General features: G+C 39.9%; 1 protein-coding gene across 7 annotated transcripts in view; it reads right to left on the minus strand.

Moving 5' to 3' along the window:
- NELL1 (neural EGFL like 1) overlaps nucleotides 1-26,183 on the minus strand; it is a 1,034,396-nt gene that overhangs the window by 726,347 nt on the left and 281,866 nt on the right. For all 7 annotated transcript variants that reach the window (XM_060403970.1, XM_060403968.1, XM_042238438.2 and 4 more), the window contains exons 11-12: nucleotides 20,138-20,237; nucleotides 4,245-4,373 (exon numbers count right to left, since the gene is read on the minus strand). In XM_060403970.1, the coding sequence (XP_060259953.1) occupies nucleotides 4,245-4,373; nucleotides 20,138-20,237 (229 nt within the window). The remainder of the gene's footprint in view (nucleotides 1-4,244; nucleotides 4,374-20,137; nucleotides 20,238-26,183) is intronic.

The following is a 26,183-nucleotide window of genomic DNA, read 5'->3' on the forward strand; positions in this document are numbered from 1 at the left end:
ACACTGAGTTGGAGGTATCCTTCTGAAACCAGAAGATTTGGGTCAACTAACTTAGGCAGGTATACCAGTAGGCTTAGGCTAAGTTACACAAAGCTAACAGATAATTGCACCTTCCAAAGTATCAGTGATTTACAGTTATTTCTCATAAGGCCACGTGTCCATCACCTGTCCATTGTCACTAGTTCCAAGTCACCTTCGTGCTGAGACCACAGCTAAAGGAGAGATGCCACTCTAGAACATTGCCAGTTGATAAGAGGTGGAACCCTGTAACAGCTCTTTGAGCTTTCACTCTAAATGGTACAGATCTCATATACATTCAGATTTCATTAGATCAAGGAGATAGCAAATATTTTTAATAAGCCCACATTGGAACAGGGTGGGGGATGGGGAGGTAGGGTGCAGTATAAGTCAAGGCATATGAGTTGTGAGTTGAATATTAACTTTACTTCATTTCTCTGAGTCTTTGTGTCCACGCTTACAAAATGGAGCTCATCTGATGAATGCTACCATTTTCCTCAAAGATTCGCTGGAAGGCTCAAAGAGTATACTATACGTAAAAGGAGTTCAAAAAATGCAGAGCACTCTGTAAGTAGGAGGTATTATTTAATACTAATTGTAGTACTTTCTATGCCCGGCGGATTTCATGATGTATAGGTACCATATCGCTCTTTATTCTTCAACCTAACCTTTTACTACTTTTTTACTAAGAAAAGTGTGAGACTATGTAGGCTTCAAATTCAAGATCAGGAATAGACCCCAACTACTGTACTTTCCTCAAGATACTACCTCTAACTGAAGCTAGTGTACCAGAAACTATTTAAGACCAACCCATTGTCATCACAAAGGTTTTTTTTTAAAAAGTCACAGTAGACCAGATTTCATAAAACACAAAAAAACGACTACAGCGATTTTCAACATTGGGAATGTTCCTGTTGGAGCCAGACGAGGCAAAAATGAAACAACCTCCTTTGAATTGTATCATAGCTGACAAAGGTTCTTATTACCTTCTATTGATTGGCCAGGAGTTCTGATATCTCCTCAATGGCAGTTTCTAAGGCAATCTCTGCAGAGCAGGAACAGCCCTTAATACACTATCTCTCTTCTACTACCCAAGGAAGTTAAGAAAATTGAAAGTCTTTTGTGATTCTTTTTCCACTGAAAGCCTGAATAGGCTCTTCAAGACAGTCTGGACAATGAGTGCAATATTTTGTTTTAATTTGCAAGCCAGTCTTGTTCATCATGATTTGTACAATATGGGTCATCTTCACTCCATTTACTCTGAGTAAAAAATAACTTGCCTGAAGCAGTTCATACATATCTACTCCTCTCTCTCTAGGCTATAGTGAGACGATGAACTCAGCCTCTGAGCATCTCTGGTACCCAGCTGGCTGTGTGGTGAGGATCCCAGAGGATAATTCTGAAGACAGAAGCTGAGTAAATGGCCATACTGCATTTTGCCATACCAGAGTGTGGTATCCATGGCTTTCTATCCACCCAAAGCCACACATACCCTCCTCCTGCAGCTACGACCATATTTAATTCAGGCAAAGAGCAAAGATCACTTAGTCTCAGGGCAAGTATAGCCTTATTCCAAATCCAGGGCTGGAACACAATTAGTGCAAGCCATTGTGCATTGAGACAACCATCTCATTGGTCTAGGGGTGGATAGCAGGTAACCCAGGTCTAAAAACTAAGACAGCAGAAGTCTTCTGCATGGGGAGAGCCAAAGGAGGCTATAAAGGACTTTCTAGAAGAACTTTCCTTAAACATAAAAAGACAGAACCTTACACAGAGAAGGTTTTTAACCACTGCCCATCTCTTCCTTGGGATGCTGGTAGAAGGACATCCCGCCTGGGGCTATGGCAGCCATCAAGCAGGCACAGGAAAATAAGCCCAAAACCCAGGCGTGCTGAAGATGGCAGAATGGAAAGAGAGAAGGGTGTTTGCTCTAAATATTGATATTCACTCTACTTGGTTCTCTGTGCTTCCCATTCAATGTCCAGGATGCGACTCCTGTTTTTTCCCCTGATTTCCATTCTTAGACAGTATATAGGCTCTAATGTTTAGTCATTTTTTTTCTTAGGTGTTATCCTTGAACTTGTGAAATGTTCCCATGATTACAGAGAACTGACTGAAGACTGAGAATATCACCATGTCCCAAGGTAGTCCCATAGTATACACTGGCCCAATGCCCTGCACACACAATGAGCTGAGAAACATGTTCAAGAAAACAGGGATTTAGACCTAAAATTGCTCAACAGAATCAATAACATAAGGCCTCACACACAAAGTGAGTGAGTGATAGTCACTCAGTTGTATCCAACTCTTTGTGACCCCGTGGACTGGAGCCCACCAGACTCCTCTGTCTATGGAATTCTCCAGGCAAGAGTATTGGAATGGGTTGTCATTTCCTTCTCCATCACACACAAAGGGTAGGCACAACATGGCACCTCATAAAACTAATTCTACATAACAAAAATGAAGAGAGAATTAAAGAGTCCCAAACAGCATTTATGCCAGCTATTTCCTGCCAGGTCTCAACAGCTAAGGGGAGTCAGGAATGGTGTGCGCGCTGCTTCCAAAAGACAACCAAAATGTCTGCCAATGATAGAATCAGGATTCACATTATTTTGAGGTTCTTCTATTATTTTTATAATTGTTGAGTCTATCCCACATATAGCAGAAGGTAAAAAACTAAATTTTTCAGACCATTACCTGGCTTGTGGGATTTTTTTCATGATGAATGGAGAAAATAATGTTCATATTTTATTTTTTTAAAGATGCATTCATTTTCTGACAGAAACACAGAATAGTGTAAGGCACAATACAAAAACAGCACAAGGTACAATATAAAAACAAATGTTAACATGAAACATTAAATTAATAATCCTCTTTCTCAAAATTGACTAGTCTTGATAACATGATATTAAGGCTAGATGAAAAGTTGCATAGCTAAAGAGGCAACTTCATTCTCCCAAGTGACACGTCTCCCAAATCAAGTTCAGTAAGCAAAAGAAAAAGAACTGTAGAAAAAAGTGGGGGAGGAACTACTAGACTTATACTGTATTGCCAATGAGAACCAAAATGGTAATGAAGAAAATCTCCCATAAGAAATGGAAAACAGGATACACTAACAGTAATTAGACACATTTCCTTAACCACTGACAAGGTCTTTAGCAAGCCAAATGTTAAGCTAGAAGTCAACAACATAAAACAGCAGAATGGAAAGAGATTTACCACTATTGTCATCAATTGTCTTCACCTTGACAATACCTGATCTACTTGAGAACCAAAGCAGTAGAGGATAGTGACCAAGACATTGCAGCATTTATTCCAGTTGTGATATCCACATTCCTGAGTAACAGGTCCCTAAGGTTCAATATATAGTTAGTAAAGATGACAGGAGTACTTGGGTCCAACCAGGACAGAGAAACAGCCTAGCATCAATTTCCCTATAACAATTTCTCTAAACCAACAGGAGGAAGCCAGTGAGCACTGGAGAAATGGAAGGTCTTACATTTTAGGGCACTTCATATGTTTAAGTCCAGGGTCAGAAATAATTCCTGACCCTCTGGTATGTTAAAGGAACAGGAGTCTGCAATGCTTGCCACCAGAGTACTGAGCATGGAAAGAGGGGTTCACATAAGACAGAGGAGTTGCTCCGCTTTGTAAAGGAGAAAAGGGGGTCACGGATCCTCGAGGCCACCAACCTACTATCATGACACCAATCCATGTGCCAAAGTTATGAGTCCATCCGTCACTGGGGCTTTTACAAGAGTTTGGGAATTATTAATAGCAACACGTGACCTTGGCAGAGGAAGATGATGGCAATTGGGTAGAAGGTAGTATCAAAGCATTCCATTCAAAAGAGAATCCACTGCATAACATTTAACTGAAATCGAAGATGATGATCTTCCCAAATAAGGCAATGTAAAATGAGGTATTTAGGGTTTTGCTGGTGATTATTAAATGCAGTGACAGTAGAACATGGGATCTGATATGGCTCCATTGCTTTTGTTGCTTTCTGTGTTTCATAACTTCCTTCAGAAGTCTTGCTATTACTAGCAAGATTCTGAATAGCTACTAAGCTTCCTGGATAAGTCAGGAGAGGAGAGTATCTTAGGAAGTTGACAATTTCTTCTAGGATCCCACAGGACCAGAACCAAGGGAAAGCTTTCAATCTTCAGCAATATCTATCAGGAATACATTTCTCACAAGTTGATTTTATTAAATAGCTCACTTACCTTCACAGTAGGCAGAGTCTCCCTGGACAGAAATGTAACCATTCTTGCACTCACAAGTAGCTTTGGTATTCCAGTTTTTGCACTCTGAGTTTTCACCACATTTAGGTCCTTCAGCACAAAAGTTATGACCTAGAAGAAACAAATAAAATTTTACATCAAGAAAGAGAAGAATAAAAGACTTCCAAATAATAAAGCATGAAACATTGTTATTATATGTCAGCATACATGAGAATATGCCTTGGCAATATGCAAAGGCAAATTTGCATATCCATAAGGAGGAATAAAGAACTTTGGACCATCCTATACCTGAGAATTTTCTCTCCTAAATCACAAACTTGCTGAAGTTATTCCTTTTTGAAAGCTTTTATCCATGTTGATTCTGAATTTTCTTTCCACTGCCTTCTTATGTGACTAGTCTTTTAAATGATTTTATTACAAAATTTATGATACATAAGAAATGTATAAAATGTATATATATGAATATATCAAATAAAATTAATACAAAAAGTATTATCAGTACCTATTTATTAAACATCCCCAAAGAAGCCCCTTCTCAGCCATCAGAGACAACTACCCTAACAATTGTGTTAATCACTCCCTTACATATTTCTATATGCTTTACCATACATAGGTATGTATTTCTAAATAATAGGTTATTTAGTTTTGGCCATTTTGAACTTCACCTGTAAAATCATACTGTATCATATCCTCTATGGCATATTTTTTTTTTCCTGTTCATTCATATTAATTCCTATGGCTATCATTCATCAGTGGTATATAATATTTCATAGTATAAATATTCCACAATTTATCCATTATACTAAATATTGACTTTGACTTACTTGCAGGTTTTGAGTTATTAGCACAGCTGCAAGAAACATTCGTGAACATGTTTCCTGAGGCATACTTTTTTAACCACATATTTTACATTTCTTTGCCCAAGAGTCTTTCTTGAATCCAAAGCATTCCCTCAGGGATAGTTACTTTTCCTCTTAATATATTCTTCATAAATTCCTTTTAGTGAAGATAAATTTGACAGTAATTACACGACTGAGTGACTGAACTGAACTGAACTGAAGTCGTTCAGTAGTGCCCGACTCTTTGCGACCCCATGGACAGCAGCCTGCACCAAGCTCCTTCGTCCATGGGATTTTCCAGGCAAGAGTACTGGAGTGGGTTGCCATTTCCTTCTCCAGGGAATCTTCCCGACCCAGGGATTGAACCCAGGTCTCCCGCATTGTAGCCAGACGCTTTACCGTCTGAGCCACCAGGGAGGTCCGGAATTGAACTGAACTGATGCTCAATTTCAATTTATCTAAATATGTCCTTTGACCACCCTCCTACTTGAAAAACAGCTTTACTAGGTACATATTTTGTCTCAACATTTTGAAGATATCCCATTGTTTATAGCTTCTGTTATAACTGTTGAGAAGTCAGTTGTTAGCCTAACAGTCATTCCTTAGCATGTGACAAACCTTTTCTCTTTGACTTTTAAGATCTATTTTATTTGGTTAGTCAAGTCGATGAGCTTTGTTTTCTTTCATATTCATTAACATTAAGGTTTTTAGGTGTGAATTTATTTTTATTTGTTCTTCCTGGGATTCCTTGGGATTCTTAAATATAAAGATTGGTTAAATCTTTTGTCAGTTTGGAAAATTCTCAAGTATTTTCTCTTCAAACATTCTCTCTTCACCATTGCCACTAAGTCTCTCTTTCTAGAATTATAATGAGATTCTTCTTCTTCTTTCTTAAGCTCTCCTCCATGTTACTTCTACTTGCCTTAATAATCCCATCTCTTTTTTCTATGCAGAATTCTGTTTAACTTCTAGATGTATCTTTCGGTCTCTTAATTCTCTCAAGTAGGGTCATATTCTCTCAGTCATCCACCTCATTTTTATTTTACTTGTATTTTCTTTTTATTTTCTAAAATTCAATTTCTTTTTAAATCTCCTTGGCCAATTTGTAGTCTCTCATTCTTTCCTCTTTTGATTTCCCCCTTTTAAAAACATATCAGACGTACATTTTACACATACAACTCCAACATCTTCAGTCTTCTGATTCTGGTTTGTTTCACTGAGTATCCTGCATGGTTACCATTTTGTGTTTTGAGTGATTCTTTTATGATTCTTTGTGAGCTCATGTTTTTTAGGATTTAATCTGCAGGAATTATTTGAGGTTTGGGCTTTGAAACTGTACTTCTTCAGAGAGGATCTGTGTTTGCTTTTGTCAGATGCCCAAGGGAACTATCAACCCACAATCACTTTAAACTACATTTTGCCTTGGGACATATGGATTGAGCCACACAGGTAGAATAAATTTAGATTCTAAGCTTTCAGGAATGCAAACTTTTCTCTGCTGTACTCCCTATCTAGAGTCACGACTGACAGGCAAGTCTCCTCTTACAGAGCAGATTTTTCCTAGTCACCCACTGAGGAGATACCCTTCAAGATTCTTTACTTATGCAAGCCTCAGGCTTTTCCTCCTGTCTACTTGAACAGTAGTCCATTAGAAGCCAGATTCTACCACCAGGGATTAAAAATTGACCTCCGGGCAAATGCCAACCCCAGTGTGCTTACTTATCTCAATGGAATCAATCTTTTTTCTGGTCACTGGTTTTTTTGTGCGGTTTTTTTTTTTCGTCCTACCTCTATTACCAATTCTACCTATCTCCCAACCCTCAAAAAATTTTATATATTATGCATTTTTAGGTTATACCCACCACAGGAATTGCGAAGTTCAAATGTAACAAGGTATATAAAAGGTGCTTTATCATTTTTAACTCATACATTTTAGCAGATAATAACTACACTGCTATATCACATACTGTACTCTCATAGAAAACAAGTGATCTTGGAGAAGAGATCTAATACATAATTCAGGGTCTTTACTAATAAACACAATAAGTCATTTTGCCTGTCTAGGTACATATACCAAGAAAGGACAACATCAGTGATTTTCACACTATTCCTCAGTCTTGGGTACAGCTGAGTTGTTGGTCAGAGCTCAAGTCCTCCAGCCCTGATTCAAATAGAACAGCTTTGCTTTTATACTGTTGAAACAGTGATTATATGAACAACAGTTTCTGGTTTTAAAAAAATATAAAAAGCACTGAACTATATAAACTCGAAGTTTAACTCCTTTTGGTGATAACATTCTAGAATGTTCTTCTTTTGAGACAGAATTTTAAACCAACATTCTTAGGATAAAATAACTCCTATTAAATAATAATATTCATGCACCTATGTCTGGCATTACACTAGATGTTTTAAATGGGGATAATATACCTTATTAATTTGTGTGGAACCAGTTAAATGGGTTAATTCATATAAAGCACTTAGAGCAAAGCTTGATACACACTAGGAGGTCACTAAATGTTAGCCTCTGTGATAAGAATGATAATGATTATGATAACAGTACTGCTGACAATGATGGCTAAAGTTCAAAACAACTTGATAACACTGCTATCCTGAGCTTCAAGATAAGAAAAGAGAAGCTCAAACTCAAACTCATTAATATATAGCTAATAAGTGGACATGCCAAGATTCTAAATTATGTCTGGGGAACTCCAAGGCCTATATAATTTGTTTTTTCATATATCCTCTCACATATAAAAAAAATTTTTTTTTTAAAGTGAAAGATGTAGACACTACTTGTGACATTAGAAAGTGGATCCAAAAGCTGAGGGGAGCATAACAGCCTCACTATCTGACCTGTTAACTGGTGACTGCCTCAGTCAAAGTCAGAGTAAAACTTAACTTATTGAAAATGTGAAACCTCTGTCAGCCAAGAACACTTTTCCAAGGACTTAAAAGGCTTATAATAACCATTAAAGTACTTGATGTTTCTGTTAGTAAAAGGACAATTTTTGAGTATCATAGCTTTCTTTGCCAGAGGAAGTGCCTGGACTTCCCTCCCCGCATCACAATTGATCAATAATTAAGTTGTCACATTTTCTTTTATTATAAAGTTTGACTCAATGTTATATGAACACCCTTTGTTGCATGACTTTTTTTTCTCTAGGATATGCAACTGTCCTTCACTTTCCACAAACATTTGATAGATAGCCCAGAACAAAGCCCCTCAAACACTGTTGACTTTCCAATGCATGTCTCTCTAGCAGGCATGTGCCATGTCAATTCACAATGCAGAGAGCTGGGTCAAATGTATTTCAAAGGCAATGAAGGGCCCATGAGACAGATTAATGGTATGGACAAATCCACTTTGTCTGGGCCTCACCATTGTGTCAAAAACATGTGTTGTTCTTTTTTTTCTTTTTAATTAACTCAAGCCTTCATTCAAGCAGTATTTATTCAGTACCTGCTTGCCTTTCTGCATGAGTGAACAATCACCTACTCAATATTTACAGGGCTGCAGCACTATGCAAGACCCTGGTGTTTGAGACATTCCATGACCACAAGAGAGTTAGAAACTCTAAGGTGAGGTAAGCCAAACACAGAAGTAGTTAAGTAAGATGTGAGCAGTACAAACTATCATAGTGTTCCAGAGAAGAAGAAATCCCTACTAGCTGATGCCAAACTTGACCTTTGACTCATCACAGGTAGAAACTTGTGCAAGACACAGGATCTGCAAGACACAGATTCCAATGGGAGGAATGGGACCCCAACCCTTGAAGAAGAAGAGTAAGTTTGAAGAACCTCAAATAATCTGGCACAGTTGTAATAAGAATGATTAACATTTATCAAGCACAAAATATATGCTAGATGCTCAGTAAAGTGTTTCAGATGCATTATTCCATTTAATTCTATTGACAATCCTATGAAACTGGAATTATAACCCTATTTCACGGATGTGGCACTAACTCAGAGAAGTTAGGGCAGGAGTGAAAGTACACAGAGCCACGATCCAGGTGTCACTGATGCCGGGGTTCCTAATCAAAAAGCAACAATTTTATGAGCATCCTACACTCCAAGGGATAAAAAAGATATTCTGTTTTGCATGCCTAGATTCAAGCAGATTACATTTTAGATTTCTTTTTGATACACACACACATACACAAGCATGTACACAAGGCTGGGCAATTTAAAATATTCTTGTAAAATACTAACTCTAATCACTCCAACTTCTTTAAGTCAAGATCTATGTCTGACTCATTTCTTTCAACTCAAAGCTTTTCACACAAGGATAGCTGTCTGTGGAGAAGGATGGCTTATAGACAAATGTAAAAACTGACAGGTAGAAATATGGGTGGTTAAATTAATGAGTGAATGGAGATGTGGATGAATCTACAGTGGTATTTTAATGCCCCCTCTTGAGCAACTAGAAGGCTAATGGGACTAGTTTGCTAGTCACCATTTTTCTTTAAACATTTTTACTGAAGTACAATTTACATACCATAAAATTTACCTATTGTAAAGACAAACTGATGATTTTTAGTAAACTCACACAGTTATACAGTAAATCACCACAATCCAGTCTTAAAGCACTTTCATCACCCCAGCTGCTCATCTGCATTCTTCAAAACCACCCCAAGATAGCTGGCTGCCAAGTCATAAATCCTCAATCAACTCTCCGCATTTCAACATCTTTCTAAAAGTTTAGTCTTTCCTGTCTGCTGTCTGAGAGGCATGGCATTTAACTTACAGACCTGTCCCTTCAGGATATCTGTCTTCAGTTGCCACCTGTCTTTCTCTAGTCCTCTTACTAACTCTTGGTACAATATTTTCCTCAGCAGCTGGTTATCAATATAGATTGATGCATGAGATTTTTCAACGTCACCTTCTTTCTTTAATCAGTATCTTTTTCCCCCCAGCATTAGAAGTTGTGGCCAGACTGTAGAATACACACACACATGCGTACATACATACTCAATATCCATGTTCTTTTACTTGAATATTTTAATAAATGAATCTGGAGTCTCTGTAGGCTTCCCTCATAGCTCAGTCAGTAAAGAATCTGCTTGCAATGCAGATGACCTGGGTTCAATTCTTGGGTCAGGAAGATCCCCTGGAGAAGGAAATGTCAACCCACTCCATCATTCTTGCCTGGAAAACCCCATGAACAGAGGAGCCTAGCAGGTTCTAGTCCATGGGGTTGCAAGAGTCAGACACAACTTAATGACTAAATCACCACCAGAGTCTCTGTAATTATCATCGTATAATTAGAAGCACACAAAGCAACATCGTCTAAATGGCAGTCGTCCAAAGACAGAGAACACTTTTGTTATAAAAGTCGCTGTTTGTTGACTTTTTCCAATTTGTCAGGCACAACAACTCTAAAGATTAGTATTATTCTCACTTTATAGATTAGGAAAATGTGGTTGGGACCATCTTATCTAACATAACACAGCCAGGAAGTGGCAGAGTTATGATTTAACTCAAGTTCTTGTTAAGACCACTAAGAAAATTATTCTATGATTTAAAAACCTCGCATAGACAACTACTAATGACTATTCTCTGATGCTGTTTGTAGATCTCTATGCCCAATAAAGTTTTCAAAGAGGCCCATTTAGGACCCAACTGCAGGTTCTGCCAATCTGTTCTCAAGAGAAATCGAAACAAGGTCAATGTTTGTGCCCTGTCTCTTCTGGTCTCTGGTTAAGAACATTCACCTCCTCTAAGGAGCCTGGTAGGCTGCAGTCCATGGGGTCGCTAAGAGTCGGACACGACTGAGCGACTTCACTTTCACTTTTCACTTTCATGCATTGGAGAAGGAAATGGCAACCCACTCCAGTGTCCTTGCCTGGAGAATCCCAGGGACGGGGGAGCCTGGTGGGGAGCCATGTATGGGGTCACACAGAGTGTGACACGACTAAAGCGACTTAGCTTAGAAGCAATAATAAAGGCTCCCACAGCCCTCTACAGACAGGAAGTCACACTGTCTTGTATACCTCACTTTACATATTTTACATCATTATAGCCACGGCCCACTTGACATTCAGTTTGGATGACCTCAGAGTCGTCTCATGGCTCACCCAGCTGAAACTGCACTCTTGATCTTAAATCTGATATGCATGCTCTCCAAGTTCTCCGTATCAATCTGCAGCACTTTTATTCACTTAAACCATCTTTTTTTCCCCTCCAAAGGAGTCATCTTTGTCCTCTCTCTTCAAATACTGCCCCTTCCCAAGTTCTATTCATTTTATTTCATGAATATCTCTGGAATCTCTTTTTTTCCTCCACTACATGGCAATAAGAAAAAAAAAAAAAAAAACCTACTCCAAACTATTATTTCTTAAAAAGAAAGCACCTCACTTGCCTTCCTGTTCCCCTTTTTGCTTGTCTCTAATCCATTTTCCCCACAAACAAATCCTTTTAAAACATAGATTGGATCATGTCACTCATCCCCTTAAAAGTCTTCTCCCGAAGACTTTCCAATTTCTCAAGAAAAATGCAAAATTCTTAACTCTGATTTGAAATGACAAACAAGGCTCACCTCTCCCTCTGTCATTCCCCGCCCCACCCCCCACCCCCCGCCAAGTTTATCAGCCTTTATTTGAATTCCTCTTGTACTCCAATCTCTTTCCTGATTCAGAGTCTTTGCAAGCTTGTCCCACCAACTCAGAACCTATGACACATCCCTGCCAGAATAATTTCTACTCAGTTGTCAAGTCCCAGCTTAAAGATCATCTATTCAGAGAAGGCTTTCTTGTCCCTCAAGTCTAAAGAAAATCCCATTACTCTCTCCTATACTACTCTCTTCTTGTTCATAGCAGGTAGCACAGTTACTAATTACATGTTCATTTCTGTGTGTATTTGTTGAATGTCTGTTTCCACATTAGAAGCTCACTGCTTCAAGGGAAAGGACCCTGCAAGTTTGTTCCCTGTGTGCCTAAGGCAATATCCAGCACACAATAAACACTCAGGAAATATTTGTAGAGTTGATGATTAAATCCTCCGTGTTCCAAAAGTAAAATTAGAAGAGTGCTTTAAAATGAATAAACCAAGACTCAAAGATGTTAATTACCTTCTTGTGGTCTTACAGCTGGTAGGCAATGCCTAAAAGATATATATAGACTCCAATATGATTCTAATGCCCAGTCTCTCCCCACCACTCTACATGACATCCCAGCCATGATTTTACTCATTAAGGGACATTCAAGGAATGCTGACCTGACCTGGAGACCACTACTCCATCACTCAGCATTTTCTAGTCCATAACATGCCTTGAATCTTTCCAAAGGAACAAACCGTGTTTCTTTCTCCAGGATGCAGTCCACCATTACTTTGTTGCTTGGGGACTTAAAGTCAAGAGAGAAATAACACCACACAACAGAACACCATTCTTGGATGAGATACCAAAATGAGTAATATCCATTTGGAGCTTATTTACACTTGAGTGGTGGAAATGAGCAGATGCTCAGAGGAAGACACACAATCTGCTGAAATGGAATTCCAGGTTTTACTCCAACCGCTTCCTTAATTTTAGTTCCTGGCAGAGATACCATTCATTTGTTTGACAAATATTAAGCCCCATGATGTGTATCCAGCCACTGTCCTAGAAAATTGGGATAAAACAGAAATGCCATAAACAGCATAAACATTCCCTCATTCATTTAACACTCTAGTCAGGATGGCTATTGTTGACTATTGGGTTATGGGAGATGTTGTGATGGAGAGGAGCAAGGTGCTTCCAAAATGTTATCACACAGAGGGGCCCTAACGCAAGGTATCGAAAGGAGATTTGAGGGATGAGTGAGGCTGGCTGGACAAGGCACAGGATGTCCAAACACAGGAAGCAGCATGTGTCTACAACATGCTCAAAGAAACTGAAGAAGCATAAATGTTGAGGTCATATTTTCTCCTTTCATTGGGAGCCATCTACAATTTGGACTCCCCTTCATGGCTCTGAATCTAGAGTTCTATTACCAGTGAAAGACCAATAACACTTATTTGGGGAAAAAAAAAAAAAAAAAAAAAAAAACCTCTTTGGTTTCTTTAAATCCATTGGCTTAACTGCATATAAAATCCCTGCCCATCATAATGAAGGCCCCACACTGCCATTCTCCAGATCCCACTCTGTAACTTTTCAAATCACAGCAAACCTTCCACTCTTTCTGCTTTATCTAGGGCCAACGATGGATAAGCATCTGTATGATTTACTACTGTGATTTCTTCCACAGCAAGGACTGAATGGGTCACTACTCAAGAGCAGGATTTAGTTTCTCTAATATAAAGTCTGATTCCACATAGAGCATCACCGCTTGCTCTCAATCACATGCCCCTAATGTATCTGCAAGAAGGCAACCAGGTTACCTTTGAAATGATGGATGATCTAAAAATGCACCCCAGGTTTCCCCACCCTAACTCAAATCCTAGAAAGCCAGTACCCCTCACAGCACTGCTGCTTGCCCAACCCTGAAAGTCACAGAGAGCAAAGGTACACTGAGTACAATATATTCCAATGTACCTAGTTGGTATGGAAAGAGCTCCTCCCATGGACTGGCCCTAGAGGAGGTCTAAGGCCCAAAGGTTCTTTATGAGAACCAGATGCCCTAGTGAACTTCACAACCAACATACATGCCACAGAAGCTTGGGCGCTGCAGGGGTAAGGACACTCCTTCAGCTTCTATGAACAGAGGGTTGTGACATCATGGCAGAGGTTGTGACCTGCTAGAGACAGAGCTCTCTGGATTCTCATAGGTTCTTAGAAAGCTCACGGTTTTTGACAGTAATCACACTTAAGGGTCTTCCAGTCTAAGGCAGCTTGGCCTTAATTTCAAGCCTTTTCTCTGGGGTAATGTGCCTCCTTCCCCAGACTCCTTGGGCCTGGATCCACTGCAGCACTTTTAAGAGAACAGAATTCATGGGCTCCCCGAGACTCTCTCCTCCAAATGCCCTGTATTCCCAGCCTCAGTTGTTGAAAATACAGACCTGGCTTTCCAGTGCCCACCATGGTCCATGGCTGCAGCGATTTTTCTATCAGTAGGCAGAGCACCTGGCCCATCTACAAACTGCCTGCTCCTCTATCTAGGCACTAGCTTACCTTCTCATTACGTGCCTCTTTTCCAAGTCTCTTTTTATCTCCATTACACTGAAATCCTCTAAAACCCATTTCAATTACAAATTCACCTAAGATGAAGACAAAGACTAGACAAAAAGAAAATCATGCACCGCCAAGACTCTTTGGGAGGGTTTAATTGAAGGGCATAAAGCCTTAAATAGTACAAATAATCTCAACTAATTTCAGCCCAAGCCAGATGACAAGGCAAGTGAGCATGAATTAAAATTACAGATAAACACGTTGGGAACAGATGCGAAAAGAACTTTTTCTCCAACACTGAAAATCTTCAATGTGCAGCAAAACCCTCCAGAGTCACTGGCAACATTCAAGGTACAATTAGAGCTGATTATGAAAGGAATAAAACCCTGAGGAGTGTGTCAAGAATTCTGGGGTGGGCCAAATGATTGTTGTGTTTTCCTGGAGCGATCCTGAGACTATATGGTCAAGTTGGCATTTTTTTCCCCCGTTAAGTGAGAACACCAGCAATTCACGAGCAATCTTTCTGCTGGGGCTACATCCATGCTTTCATTACTTCTTCCCAGGCAGACGCATAGATGTTATTCCAGTACACACTCCCCCTTCTCCATCCTCGTGGCCTTATACTTAGGTAGATGGACTCCTGCTATAGCCATTACCACAAGGTAATGCTGCTGCTGCTGCTGCTGCTGCTGCTGCTGCTAAGTCACTTCAGTCGTGTCCAACTCTTTGCGACCCCGTGGACTGCAGCCTACCAGGCTCCTCCATCCATGGGATTTGCCAGGCAAGAGTACTGGAGTGGGGTGCCATTGCCTTTTGGTAATGATGAGGATAAACAAATTTTTGCTGCTGGCACAAACTGGCCAGAGGCATCAGAGAGAAACTACAGCAATGATTGGGGCTGTTCTTGGTGGTGCTGCTGGTGACTAAGACCTTGGATCCCAGCAATTGCAAAGTGACTTCCCCTGCCAACATCCATTACCTTGACTTTTTGTGTGCGTCTCCCTAGTTGTCCTGCAGTTCTGTCCCTAAAAGCCTTCTGACTATACCAGGAGCCCTGTGGATTTAACTACATGTCAGCTGATTACTTCAATTTTTCTTTAAAGGGTAGAAAAATTATTTACAGCATTTGTCATGACCCAAGGTTTGAAGGCAATGGCACCTCACTCAAGTACTCTTGCCTGGAAAATCCCATGGATGGAGGAGCCTGGTGCACTGCAGTCCATGGGGTCGCTAAGAGTCAGACACGACTTAGCGACTTCACTTTCACGCACTAGAGAAGGAAATGGCAACCCACTCCAGTGCTCTTGCCTGGAGAGTCCCAGGGACGGTGGAGCCTGGTGGGCTGCCGTCTATGGGGTCGCACAGAGTCGGACACGACTGAAGCGACTTAGCAGCAGCAGCAAGGTTTGAAGAGGTAAGGTGTCCACGCAACGAGTCCAGATATCAGTTCAGCTGATACAATGAACAATGTAAATCAACCAGAGTCTGTTATTCTTAACTGGAAGGTCTTAGCTCTGATTTCCCAAAGAGAAAAACTCCATACAAAACTATAGTCTCCTTGAACAGAAGTGAGGGGATGGGGAGAGCTGTATCATTACACTGTTATACAAAAAAATAGACATGACTCAGTTAAAGAAAAAAAGCTTCATAATCAAGCCAACAAGTTATGTGTTGAGGAACCAAGTTATAAGTCCACAGAATGAGTCTTAACACTGTTCCACAGATGAAACAAAGCCTTCAGCTGGTGTCAACTACAAACTGGCACTTGCCATCCACCTCTACAAGAACTAAATCCTGCGCTCCTGCTGCTGCTGACCTTCAACCCCCTCTGAAAGGAGTTCAGGGTGGAGAGTAGAAATCAGGCACTCTGTGGCCTGGAAAGAACTGACGGGATAGGTCTCCAGATCATTAGATACTTTCAGGAGTCAATTAATGAGCCCAACTCTCATATCTCCTCATATCTAGAAAAGCACTAAAATCCTTCATGGTGACAACTGTTTCTCATGACTAGCAAACAGCTTCATGAGGCTAGCAGAACCTTCTGGGAAAACATATGTGTTTTACTCCCCCTTCACCAAAATCACATACATAGTGACCTATCCACCCTGCCTCTTTGGAACAGTTTCTCAGAGCTATCTGAGGTGCTATATTCTGGACTGCAGTCCTCACTTTGCCCCAAATAAAACTTAAATTGAAACATTTATGTTGTACATTTTTAAAGTTGACATTGATACTAAAAATAATTTCATTCAATGTCACTGGCGTGAAAATGACAGGATTATTCTAAATGGTATGGACATATCTTCATCCCTCCCTTTTCTCCTACAATTACAGAAACAATTCATAAAATGTGGTCATTAAAACAAGCATCATTTTTTAAAAAGTTAGAGAGCTTTATGGATTTGATTTAATCAGCCAACTGAGGCTGCGGGCAGGAGGGCGGAGGGGAAGGTCAGAAAGGAAAAGCACCCTCTCTGCCTTCTCAAATTTCAGTCTAAGCCTAATGAAAATAAACCTTGGAGAACTTCAATCCCCAAGCAGGCATGAGAAAGGTTTTGACTCAGACTTCTGAGGAATGTTACTGAGCGGTGATTTCCCTCAGACTAATGACCTGACATTCCTAGTAAGACAGAGAGAGATGATAAATATGCTAATTGAAGGGCCTTCAGTGCAGGTTTTGAAAGAGGGCATAGCCACGTTTGTGTCTGTAATCAATACCATCAGGATAGCAGAAACCACACAGCTGAAATCACACCACACCAATGTGCTCAACCCTTAAATACCAATTCCAGGTCACGGGAGTCCCAGCGCTCTGCTTGCTTGCTACCTGCCAATCAAAAGACTCTTTCAATCCACAAAGGAAATGGAACAGCCCTTCCATATGCAGGATAGAAATGACTTTACATAGAAATTGAGTGTTTCTCACCTTTTCATTACTTTTTGCTTTTGAGAGGAGCAAGGAGGAGGGGGGAGACGAGAACTGAATAGCATGCCTTCGAAGAGGCCCACCAGGCTTTCCTTGTCTTGTCAGAATCAAAATTGTCCAGCCACCCCCGCCAGGTCATTTATCTTCCAAGACTCCGCACAGAAACAAGAACACAGGGGAAAAGGTAAAACACAAGCAGAAGTCAAAGGGGAAAAATATTTCCCAGAGTATTTTGAGAGACCCTTAGGCTACTTCCAAGGATGCTCTTGGGAAATAGAAATTAAGAGACAGAGTAAGATTCAAAGACTCTTGAGCTCATCTGGATGAATTTTTGTTCATCATATAAATTTTATATTTTTATGAAAAAGAACACCCCACTGCCCAAATATCATTTTCTGACTGTCTAATGTGCAGAACAAGCCTAAGTATGTGGACAAGTGGATGAAATGTTCTGGGTTCCTCTCTTGTAGTGGGTCGATGGGAACGGGGGTAATGACAGTAAATGGTGCTGAAAGGGCTTCAGTCAAAAATAATGCTTTTCTTATTCCAGGCTCTGAATTCCGAGATTGGCATAAGTAGAAGAATCCTAAGAGAATCCATATGCCCAAATGGTTTCACTCAACCTGCTCCCCAGAAAAAAGGCCTGCCCACCCTATCTTTTCTGAAGTTCTCTGGTTCCTTTAAAACACAGACTTGTCAAGAGACATAAATAACTCCCTCACTCGCAGACGCAGACACCTCCAAAAAAACATGATCAGCTGCCAAATAAAGGAGCTGATAGTATTCTGGCTGAAAAGGAAGCAGGTGGGAGAAAGAAGAAAATCCTTAATTGTACAAACTGGCTCTGGCTATGACCTCATTTAGGAAGCCCTACTCCTGCCTCCCACTTTCCCTCAAAGCTGAGTCAGCTTTGGGAAAAAGCCATCGAATCGCTAACAACAGGAGCCTTGAATGAGTCAACTTTTCAATGAGATCTCTCTCTCAGCATCTTCATTGGTTCAAAAAAAAAGTATCTGCTTTTCTGAGAAGTGTGAGCAAAGCAGCGGCACTTGTTCTATTGTAAATTAGGTCAGAGCAATGAAAATCTTCTTGACTTTCTGTGGGATAATCAATAAGCCTATTCTAATGAAACCATAAATCAGAAAAGGATTTACATAAACTGAGTCCCACCTGGCACCTCAACAAATAGCAAGTGATGGATTTTGCATTAAATTGTAAGAGCTACCTAACAACCCAATCAGTTACCAATAAATGTATCTCTCTGCAATATCCAGTCAATCTTTAGTCTTTCTAAAGCATCTCAGCTGCAAATACACCTGTAGGCAAGAAAGCAGATAAATCAGAGGAGATCCTCTGATGGCACACTTGAAGTCTAACAGCCATTTGTGACTGTCCATGTATTAAGTTTTTCTGGAAATTTTACCAAAAGATAACTCTCTTATGACTAACCACAAAGAGAAATCTCAGTCTCAGCTGAAAACCTGTGATGATCAAACAGATACTTTTATATATCAGAAGGAACTAGAGGAGGGGTCAGCAAATGACAAGCTGCCACCTGTTTCTCAAAATAGAGATTTAATGAAACACAGCCACTAAACTGTGTATTTACCTATTGCCTATGCTTCTCTGATGGCTCAGCGGTAAAGAATCTACCTGCGATGCAGGAGTCACGGGTTAAACCCCTGGGTCAGGAAGATCCCCTAGAAGAGAGCATGGCAACCCACTCCAGTATTCTTGCCTGGAGAATCCCATGGACAAGGAGCTTGGTGAGCTACAGTCCATGGAGTTGCAAAGAGCTGGACACGACTGAAGCACCTGAGCATGCACATTGCCTATGCTGCTTTGGCAATACAACAGCAGGGATGAGTGGTTGCAATGGAAACCTTCTGACCTCACCAAAAGCTGTGGCCCTTTGCAGAAATGATCTGTCAAGGCTTATGCTAGAGAAAAGATGTAAAAAAGTAAGATATGATATAACCTGAACTAAAATGCTATGCTCCTGGGTTCTTAACTCTAGATACTTCTGAGGTAAATCAAAAAGACTGTAACTCACTGGATATGTGAGAATGTGGAAAAGACTTTGCGGTGGGTAAAAGTTCAAAATAAAAGCTGTTAGTTTAACTGGACTTCTTTTGTAAAATTTGAATACATTTTAGATTCTACTAATCTATTTAATTCTTCCTGGGTGAGACGTTTCAGAGAGGAAGTAATATTTGATTCAGAGGATTTGAAGAAATAAGAATAAATCTGGAAAACAGAAGAATTCCAGCAAGAGGAAAGAAAACCATTTCTGCTCAAGAATTAATTACCAGGTAAGTGCCTTCCCTGGTGGCTCAGACGGTAAAGCGTCTGTCTGCAATGCAGGAGACCCAGGTTTGATCCCTGGGTTGGGAAGACCCCCTGGAGAAGGAAATGGCAGCCCACTCCAGTATTCTTGCCTGGAAAATCCCATGGACGGCAGAGCCTGGTAGGCTATTGTCCATGGGGTTGCAAAGAGTCGGACACGACTGAGCAACTTCACTTCACTTTAAGTGTTACTTAGTTGAAGCCTATTTTCCTTGCAGGAAGTAAAACTGTATATAAATCTATGTGTAAGGATTCAGCATATGTCATCCTCTGGCAGAAAAGGGAATTGGCCAGTGGAAAAAGCTTAAAAGAATGCTTTCCAAACCCACTCATGAAGGAAAATGTAATAATAATGATAATAGTTATTAATATAATAATAGCCATTATTACAGGAAATGTTATCATTATAGGAACCATCATTTATTGAATATTTATCATGTGTTAGTCATAATGCTAGCTGCTTATGCATTATCCTAGTTAATCTCCACAACCATCCTATGAAGCACATAGATTATATCCTCCTTTTTCAACTGATAAGACTATAACCAAGGGCAATAAATAGGATAAATACATTTTTGAGTAGCGGAGTTTTGGACCCATGTTATTATTATAATCACACTATTCATTAAAACTTCCCCCCAAACCCACCTCCACCCAAAGCCCCACTGCCAAGCCCTCTTACCTCTGCAGACACTGCAGCACTGATTCTCTGGGAGAATGTGATCCTTTTCTGAGCAGTTCAAAAGAGGGCATGCTTCGGTAATTTTTACTAAAACTCCACCCTGCAAGCCAAATAATCAGGAAACAAAAAAATGTTCATATTTTGAGTTGATGATCCAAACATATAACACTCATTGTTAAAAGCCTGTGGTGATAACAACCTACAATAATTAACAGTACTCGCAGGAATTCTACCATAATGCAAAGTCACAAATTAAATTGATAAGACTCCTGGAAGAGAAGGCAACTTTCCCATTGTATATCAAAATAGCAATTTCAACAAATAAGGTGTTTTTTTTTCTTTTCATTTTAACAAATGGTTGTTGAGTATCTTCTGTGTAGCAGAATGTCACTGACCATGAAGAGCTGACAAATTTTCAACAGTTGACTGTTAGATGGGGGAACCCTAAAGTTGCATTGGCTGATTTCTGTCATATAAACACCCTGACATTGTGAACCACTAACACTACATCACTGATTACAAAGTTGGGAGCGCTCATGAGCTTTTATGAGACAGTTTCAAGACTGCACTGGATCACAAGCACTGTGAACCCAAAGATAAAGAAGACATCATCTTTGCCCTTGATAAAAACAAACTAGAAACCATAATAAAATACAGTAAGTCCTAAAAAGAAAAAGTGCTCTAATCAAGGTATGGCAGTGTATCATTTACTCAATATTAAAGGGAATCAACCATGAATATTCATTGCAAGGACTGTAGCTGAAGCTCCAATACTTTGGCCACCCAATACAAAGAATTGACTTATTGGAAAAGATCCTGATGCTAGGAAAGATGGAAGGCAAAAGGAGAAGGGGGCGACAGAAGATGAGATGGTTAGATAGCATCACCAACTCAATGGACATGAATTTGAGCAAACTCCAGGAGATAGTGAGGGACAGAGGAGCCTGGTGTGCTACAGTCCATGAGGTAGCAAAAGTCAGACACAACTTAGTGACTGAACAAGAACAACAAATACATCATAGGAGAATAATTAATTCTACCAAAGTGGGAAGAAATTATGAAGAAGATGCCACATTTGAAGGAAGTAAATAATGAAATAAGAAAGAAGACAGTTTCCCAGCAGAGGAAACAGACAAGAACCAAAGTATACAGGTATTGAACTGAAAGTGGGTCAATTAGAGGAACACTAGATTCTCCCTAGAAATACATAAAACCACTTACAAAATTTTCGTTTAAATATTTGGCAAGTGCATCTTGTGACCCTATTTCAACAAAGGTCCTCTTTGTTGACATCACTAGCATCTATATTTAGTTTCACACTGAATATTTAAAATTACTTCAATAATTACTCTAAAAGGCAGGATTTGAGAGTCCCTTATTTAATCTAAAATGTTCAGTTATTTCTTATTCTCCCATTCTTAAAAGGATGGGTAAGTCAACCAAGAAGGAGCTCAAGGAGGGTGGGTCTCATTTAAGGCTGAAAGGTAATTCTCAACACAGATGGGAAGAATAAGATGGTGCTGAGCAACCAGAAAGAATGAAGGAGATTCTGAGTTTTCTATCTCCAAAAGATGACTGTCATTCCAGTGGCCCCAGAATTCCCTGGTTTGGCAGGAACACCCATTCTAGCAGGCCCATCAATTCTAAAATATGAACATAAACATAACTTTAAATGTCAAATATAATTTCCAAGTACTGATCATATGGATTACTGGCACCATGGTTTCCTCTCCTTTCCCATAAATTTCAGCCCAGCCAGTCCAACCTCTATGACTCTTTCTGGTGTCCTTTGTTCCCTTTCCCTTTTCATTTCTTGATCTGTCCCAAGGCATCTAGATCTCATGTTTTTCTCCCATCATAAAATTGGCCCTAAGATTCTGAGAATCTATCCTGCTATTCACCCACAGTCCCCATTTCAGCTCTATTCCATTCTCACCCCTCAACGAGGCCACACTGGATCACACCCTGGCCTCAACAGCTAGCACCAGTCTAAGGGCAGTTTGTCTGTCAGCTGTACCTCAGTTTCTACAACAGGGAATCAAATCAGTTGTTACAAGCCAACATGGTAATAACCTTGCTATCAGCAGCACTCAGTTGAATGGAAGGGAAAAGACAATGCTTAATTATGCACCATTGTTGCCTCTACTTCTATCCCTCAATATTAATATATTTATTCATTATCTACTCTTCCCTGGTGGCTCAATGGTAAAAACACACCTGCCAATGTAGGAGACTAGGTTTGATCCCTGGGTCAGGAAGACTCCCTGGCGGAAGAAATGGCAACCCACTCCAGTATTCTTGCCTGGGAAATCCCATGGACAGAGGAGCCTGGTGGGCTAAAGTCCATGGGGTCACAAAGAGTCGGACATGACTTAGCAACTGAGCATGGATGCACTGCCTCCTTGCACAAACAAGAATGGCAAACTCTGCTAGATCCGTTTAATCAGTTCACTGTGCCCATCCCTCACCTTGGCTCATCTCTCAACCCTCAGAGAGTCCCTGAGGGCTCTGGAGCCTCTTTGCAGGGAACCAGAAGTTACGTACAAGTTCCACATCCTCAGCCCCCACAGCCAAAAGCCACTGGAGGCTCTTTACCTCAAAGGGAGACAATGGCTGGGGTAACATTTACACTCCAGAACCCCACCAGAATCAGGGTACCTCTAACCTTTCACCTAAAATTGCACCTTTGATGAGTTTCCTGCCTGCCCTAGCCTGAATCCCCCACACCCTTACTGCTTCCTCCTAGGAGCACTGCCTTAATAAATCTCTTGTTCTTAATCCTGAGCTCAGGGTCTGCTTCTGGCTTAATCTAAACTAAGACAGTAAGATAAATTTCACTCTCGCTGTCAAAAAATTAAACTGTTAAAATAGATTATCTATAGGTGGTGAGATTTTGGAGTGATTTTCTTTTACTTTCTTACACTTCCTTCCTCTAAATTCCAAATTTTATATCTTGAGTATATATTTGCATTTATTTTAGAAAGCAATATTAAAACTGCTACAGAAGGCTTTTTAAAAATAATCACTCATGAAAGGTTCTTTTTTATATATAAAAAGTTGCTTTGACTGCTGATTAAATCAATCAACAATTCCAGTCAACCTTCAATGTATTTAATGAGTAAGATCATAGTTCCAAACATTCAAGTAGAGATAAAAACCCTTTGCTTGAATTTGAAAATAATATGCACTGTGACTCTAGTAACATAAGTGCCACCAAATCCATTCAGTTCAGCGACACAATTTGGTACACACCTTTATTTTCATACTCATAAGCATCTGATTAATAAATAAATCATCCTGATTGTGGTAGGTTATTTTATGACCTTTGCAACTCAGCATTGGTGGGGAAATATAATTCATCCATTCTTTCTCATTTAGAGTGACTGTCACCATGTCACTGATCAAATATAAACACTTTCAAGCTCTTTACTAATAACTATGCTTAAACTTGAATTTCTAATAACATACAGAACTCACATCTTTAAGTAAAGAAAAAAAAAACTGTTACTAGCCTAAAAAGTGCTTCAAGGCAGCAAAACTGCACATAACTGACCGAGATTGCTAGGAAAGTTTATTCATCTTGATTTAAAAAAACAACAACAGGGAAAACAAACAAACACAGTATGTTAACTTCTGAAATTACTTGGTGAAAATCTTTAAAGCAAAACTTAGTTTCTTATCTAACTGGTAGTGCTGAAGCTTTGATATGATCCCAGGAAAATGAAATGCATGGACTGCCAGGCAGCCTTTTGTCAACTAGGGATCTGCATTTAAACCACAGAACACAAGAAATTATTTGAATAATTATTTGCTCAATTCTCCCAAGGATAGCAGTGACACAGTACCATTTTAGATGTCTAGGAAAGAAGTTAATTCATCACATATAACAGGTACCTTAGGGCATTAGGGCTTAAATCTTGCAAAAGGCTGCCCAAGAGAGACCGGAGGCGCTCCCCTCTTAGACCCATCACCCTCTCTCCCTGCTGACAACATCCATTAAATGTGTCCCAGAGCTCTTCTCTGGCCTTTTATAAATGCTACCCTTTATCAAGGGAATCAATGAGCCATAGCCTGACCAATCTGGTATTCTCAAATAGACTGAAAAGTGATCATTCAATCTTTCTAAATCTCCTTTTTTACAATTCAAAAATGAGAATTACTTCCAAGTAAATCTAACACCATCAGGACTAGCAGTAGAGAGGCTAAGAGATGAGGCTGGAGATTCAGACCACACAGGTTGAGAAACCAGCTGGTTCCTTTACTAGCTATGGGACTTTGCTCCCATGTGCCGCAATTTCCTCATCTGTAAAGTGGGAACGACAATGCTACCCACCCCACAGGGGTTATTATGAGGTTTTATTAAATAAAGTTTCAAAGGTTGTATACGGTGTTTAGAAAATACTAAGTACTCAGGAGATGTTATGTGTTATTGTCAGTGATGCTTCTCTTTGTCCAAAAGTATTTAGTAGATAATGACAGAAAGACAATAAATGAAGAAATCCACGGCTTTTAAATAGAGGATGAATACCTACAGTGTGCCAGTAACAATGGTAAGTGCCTATCCAGTACACTGGCATTTAAATCCACACCCGTCTCTGAAAGATCTCCAATAGTGTCTGCCCTGAGTCTCTCTGATGATAACAGAGACTGAATCACAATTATGACCTTTGTCAAGATCACCGCTACTTCTGCATAATATGTGAAAGGGGCTGCTGGCTGTGAGTGACAGCTACAGGCTGGATACTGGGATCATCAGCTGAGTGGGTAAAATTGCTCTAGTCATCCCAGCTTCCCTTGAGGGGTAAGAAAAACGTTAAGGGTTTCATAATCTAAATCATCTTCCCTCCTCTCAACGTGAGGCAATCTACAGAGAATGTGACATATGTCTTCTAGTCAGGAAGGACATGTACGGTCATGTAGAATAAGAAGAGCTCACATGTGTTGAGGGCTTACTTTGTATCAGCCAAGTTCTTCACATGCTTTATCTCATTTAATCCACTCAACACCCCATACGGTAATGTGCCAGCCCCAGGTTGGGGACAACCCACCCATTCCTAGATCTGGAAGCTTCCATGGTTGACTGAGACACCATGAAGCCCTCACTGTCACACTGCCCTTGCCTCTGCTGCAGACTAAGGAGCCCCCACACGGAGCCCACTGTCACAGAAGGACCACAGCTGCATACCCACCAGACTGCCTTGACCCACAGAATCTCTGCCATTCCCAGAGGCAGCAAAGAAAGTGTGAATGGGCATTCCTATACACTAATAATGAGAAAATAGAAAGAGAAATTAAGGAAACAATTCCATTCACCATTACAATGAAATAATAAAATACTTAGGAATATATCTACCTAAAGAAACTAAAGACCTATCTATAGAAAACTATAAAACACTGATGAAAGAAATAAAAGATGACACAAATAGATGGAGAAATATACCATGTTCATGGATTGGAAGAATCAATATAGTGAAAATGAGTATACTACCCAAAGCAATCTATCGGTTCAATGCAATCCCTATCAAGCGACCAATGATATTTTTCACAAAACTACAACAAATAATTTCACAATTTGTATGGAAATACAAAAAACCTCAAATACCCAAAGCAATCTTGAGAAAGAAGAATGGAACTGGAGGAATCAACCTGCCTGACTTCACACTATACTACAAAGTTACAGTCATCGAGACAGTATGGTACTGGCACAAAGACAGACATATAGATCAATGGAACAAAACAGAAAGTCCAGAGATTAAATCCATGCACCTATGGACACCTTATCTTTGACAAAGGAGGCAAGAATATACAATGGAGAAAAAACAATCTCTTTAACAAGTGGTGCTGGGAAAACTGGTCAACCACCTGTATAAGAATGAAACTAGAACACTTTCTAATACCACACACAAAAATAAACTCAAAATGGATTAAAGATCTAAACATAAGACCAGAAACTATAAAAATCCTAGAGGAGAACATAGGCAAAACACTCTCCGACATAAATCACAGCAGGATCCTCTATGACCCACCTCCCAGAATATTGGAAATA

This window comes from Ovis aries, chromosome 21 (assembly GCF_016772045.2).
Source record: "Ovis aries strain OAR_USU_Benz2616 breed Rambouillet chromosome 21, ARS-UI_Ramb_v3.0, whole genome shotgun sequence".
NCBI lineage: Eukaryota > Metazoa > Chordata > Mammalia > Artiodactyla > Bovidae > Ovis > Ovis aries.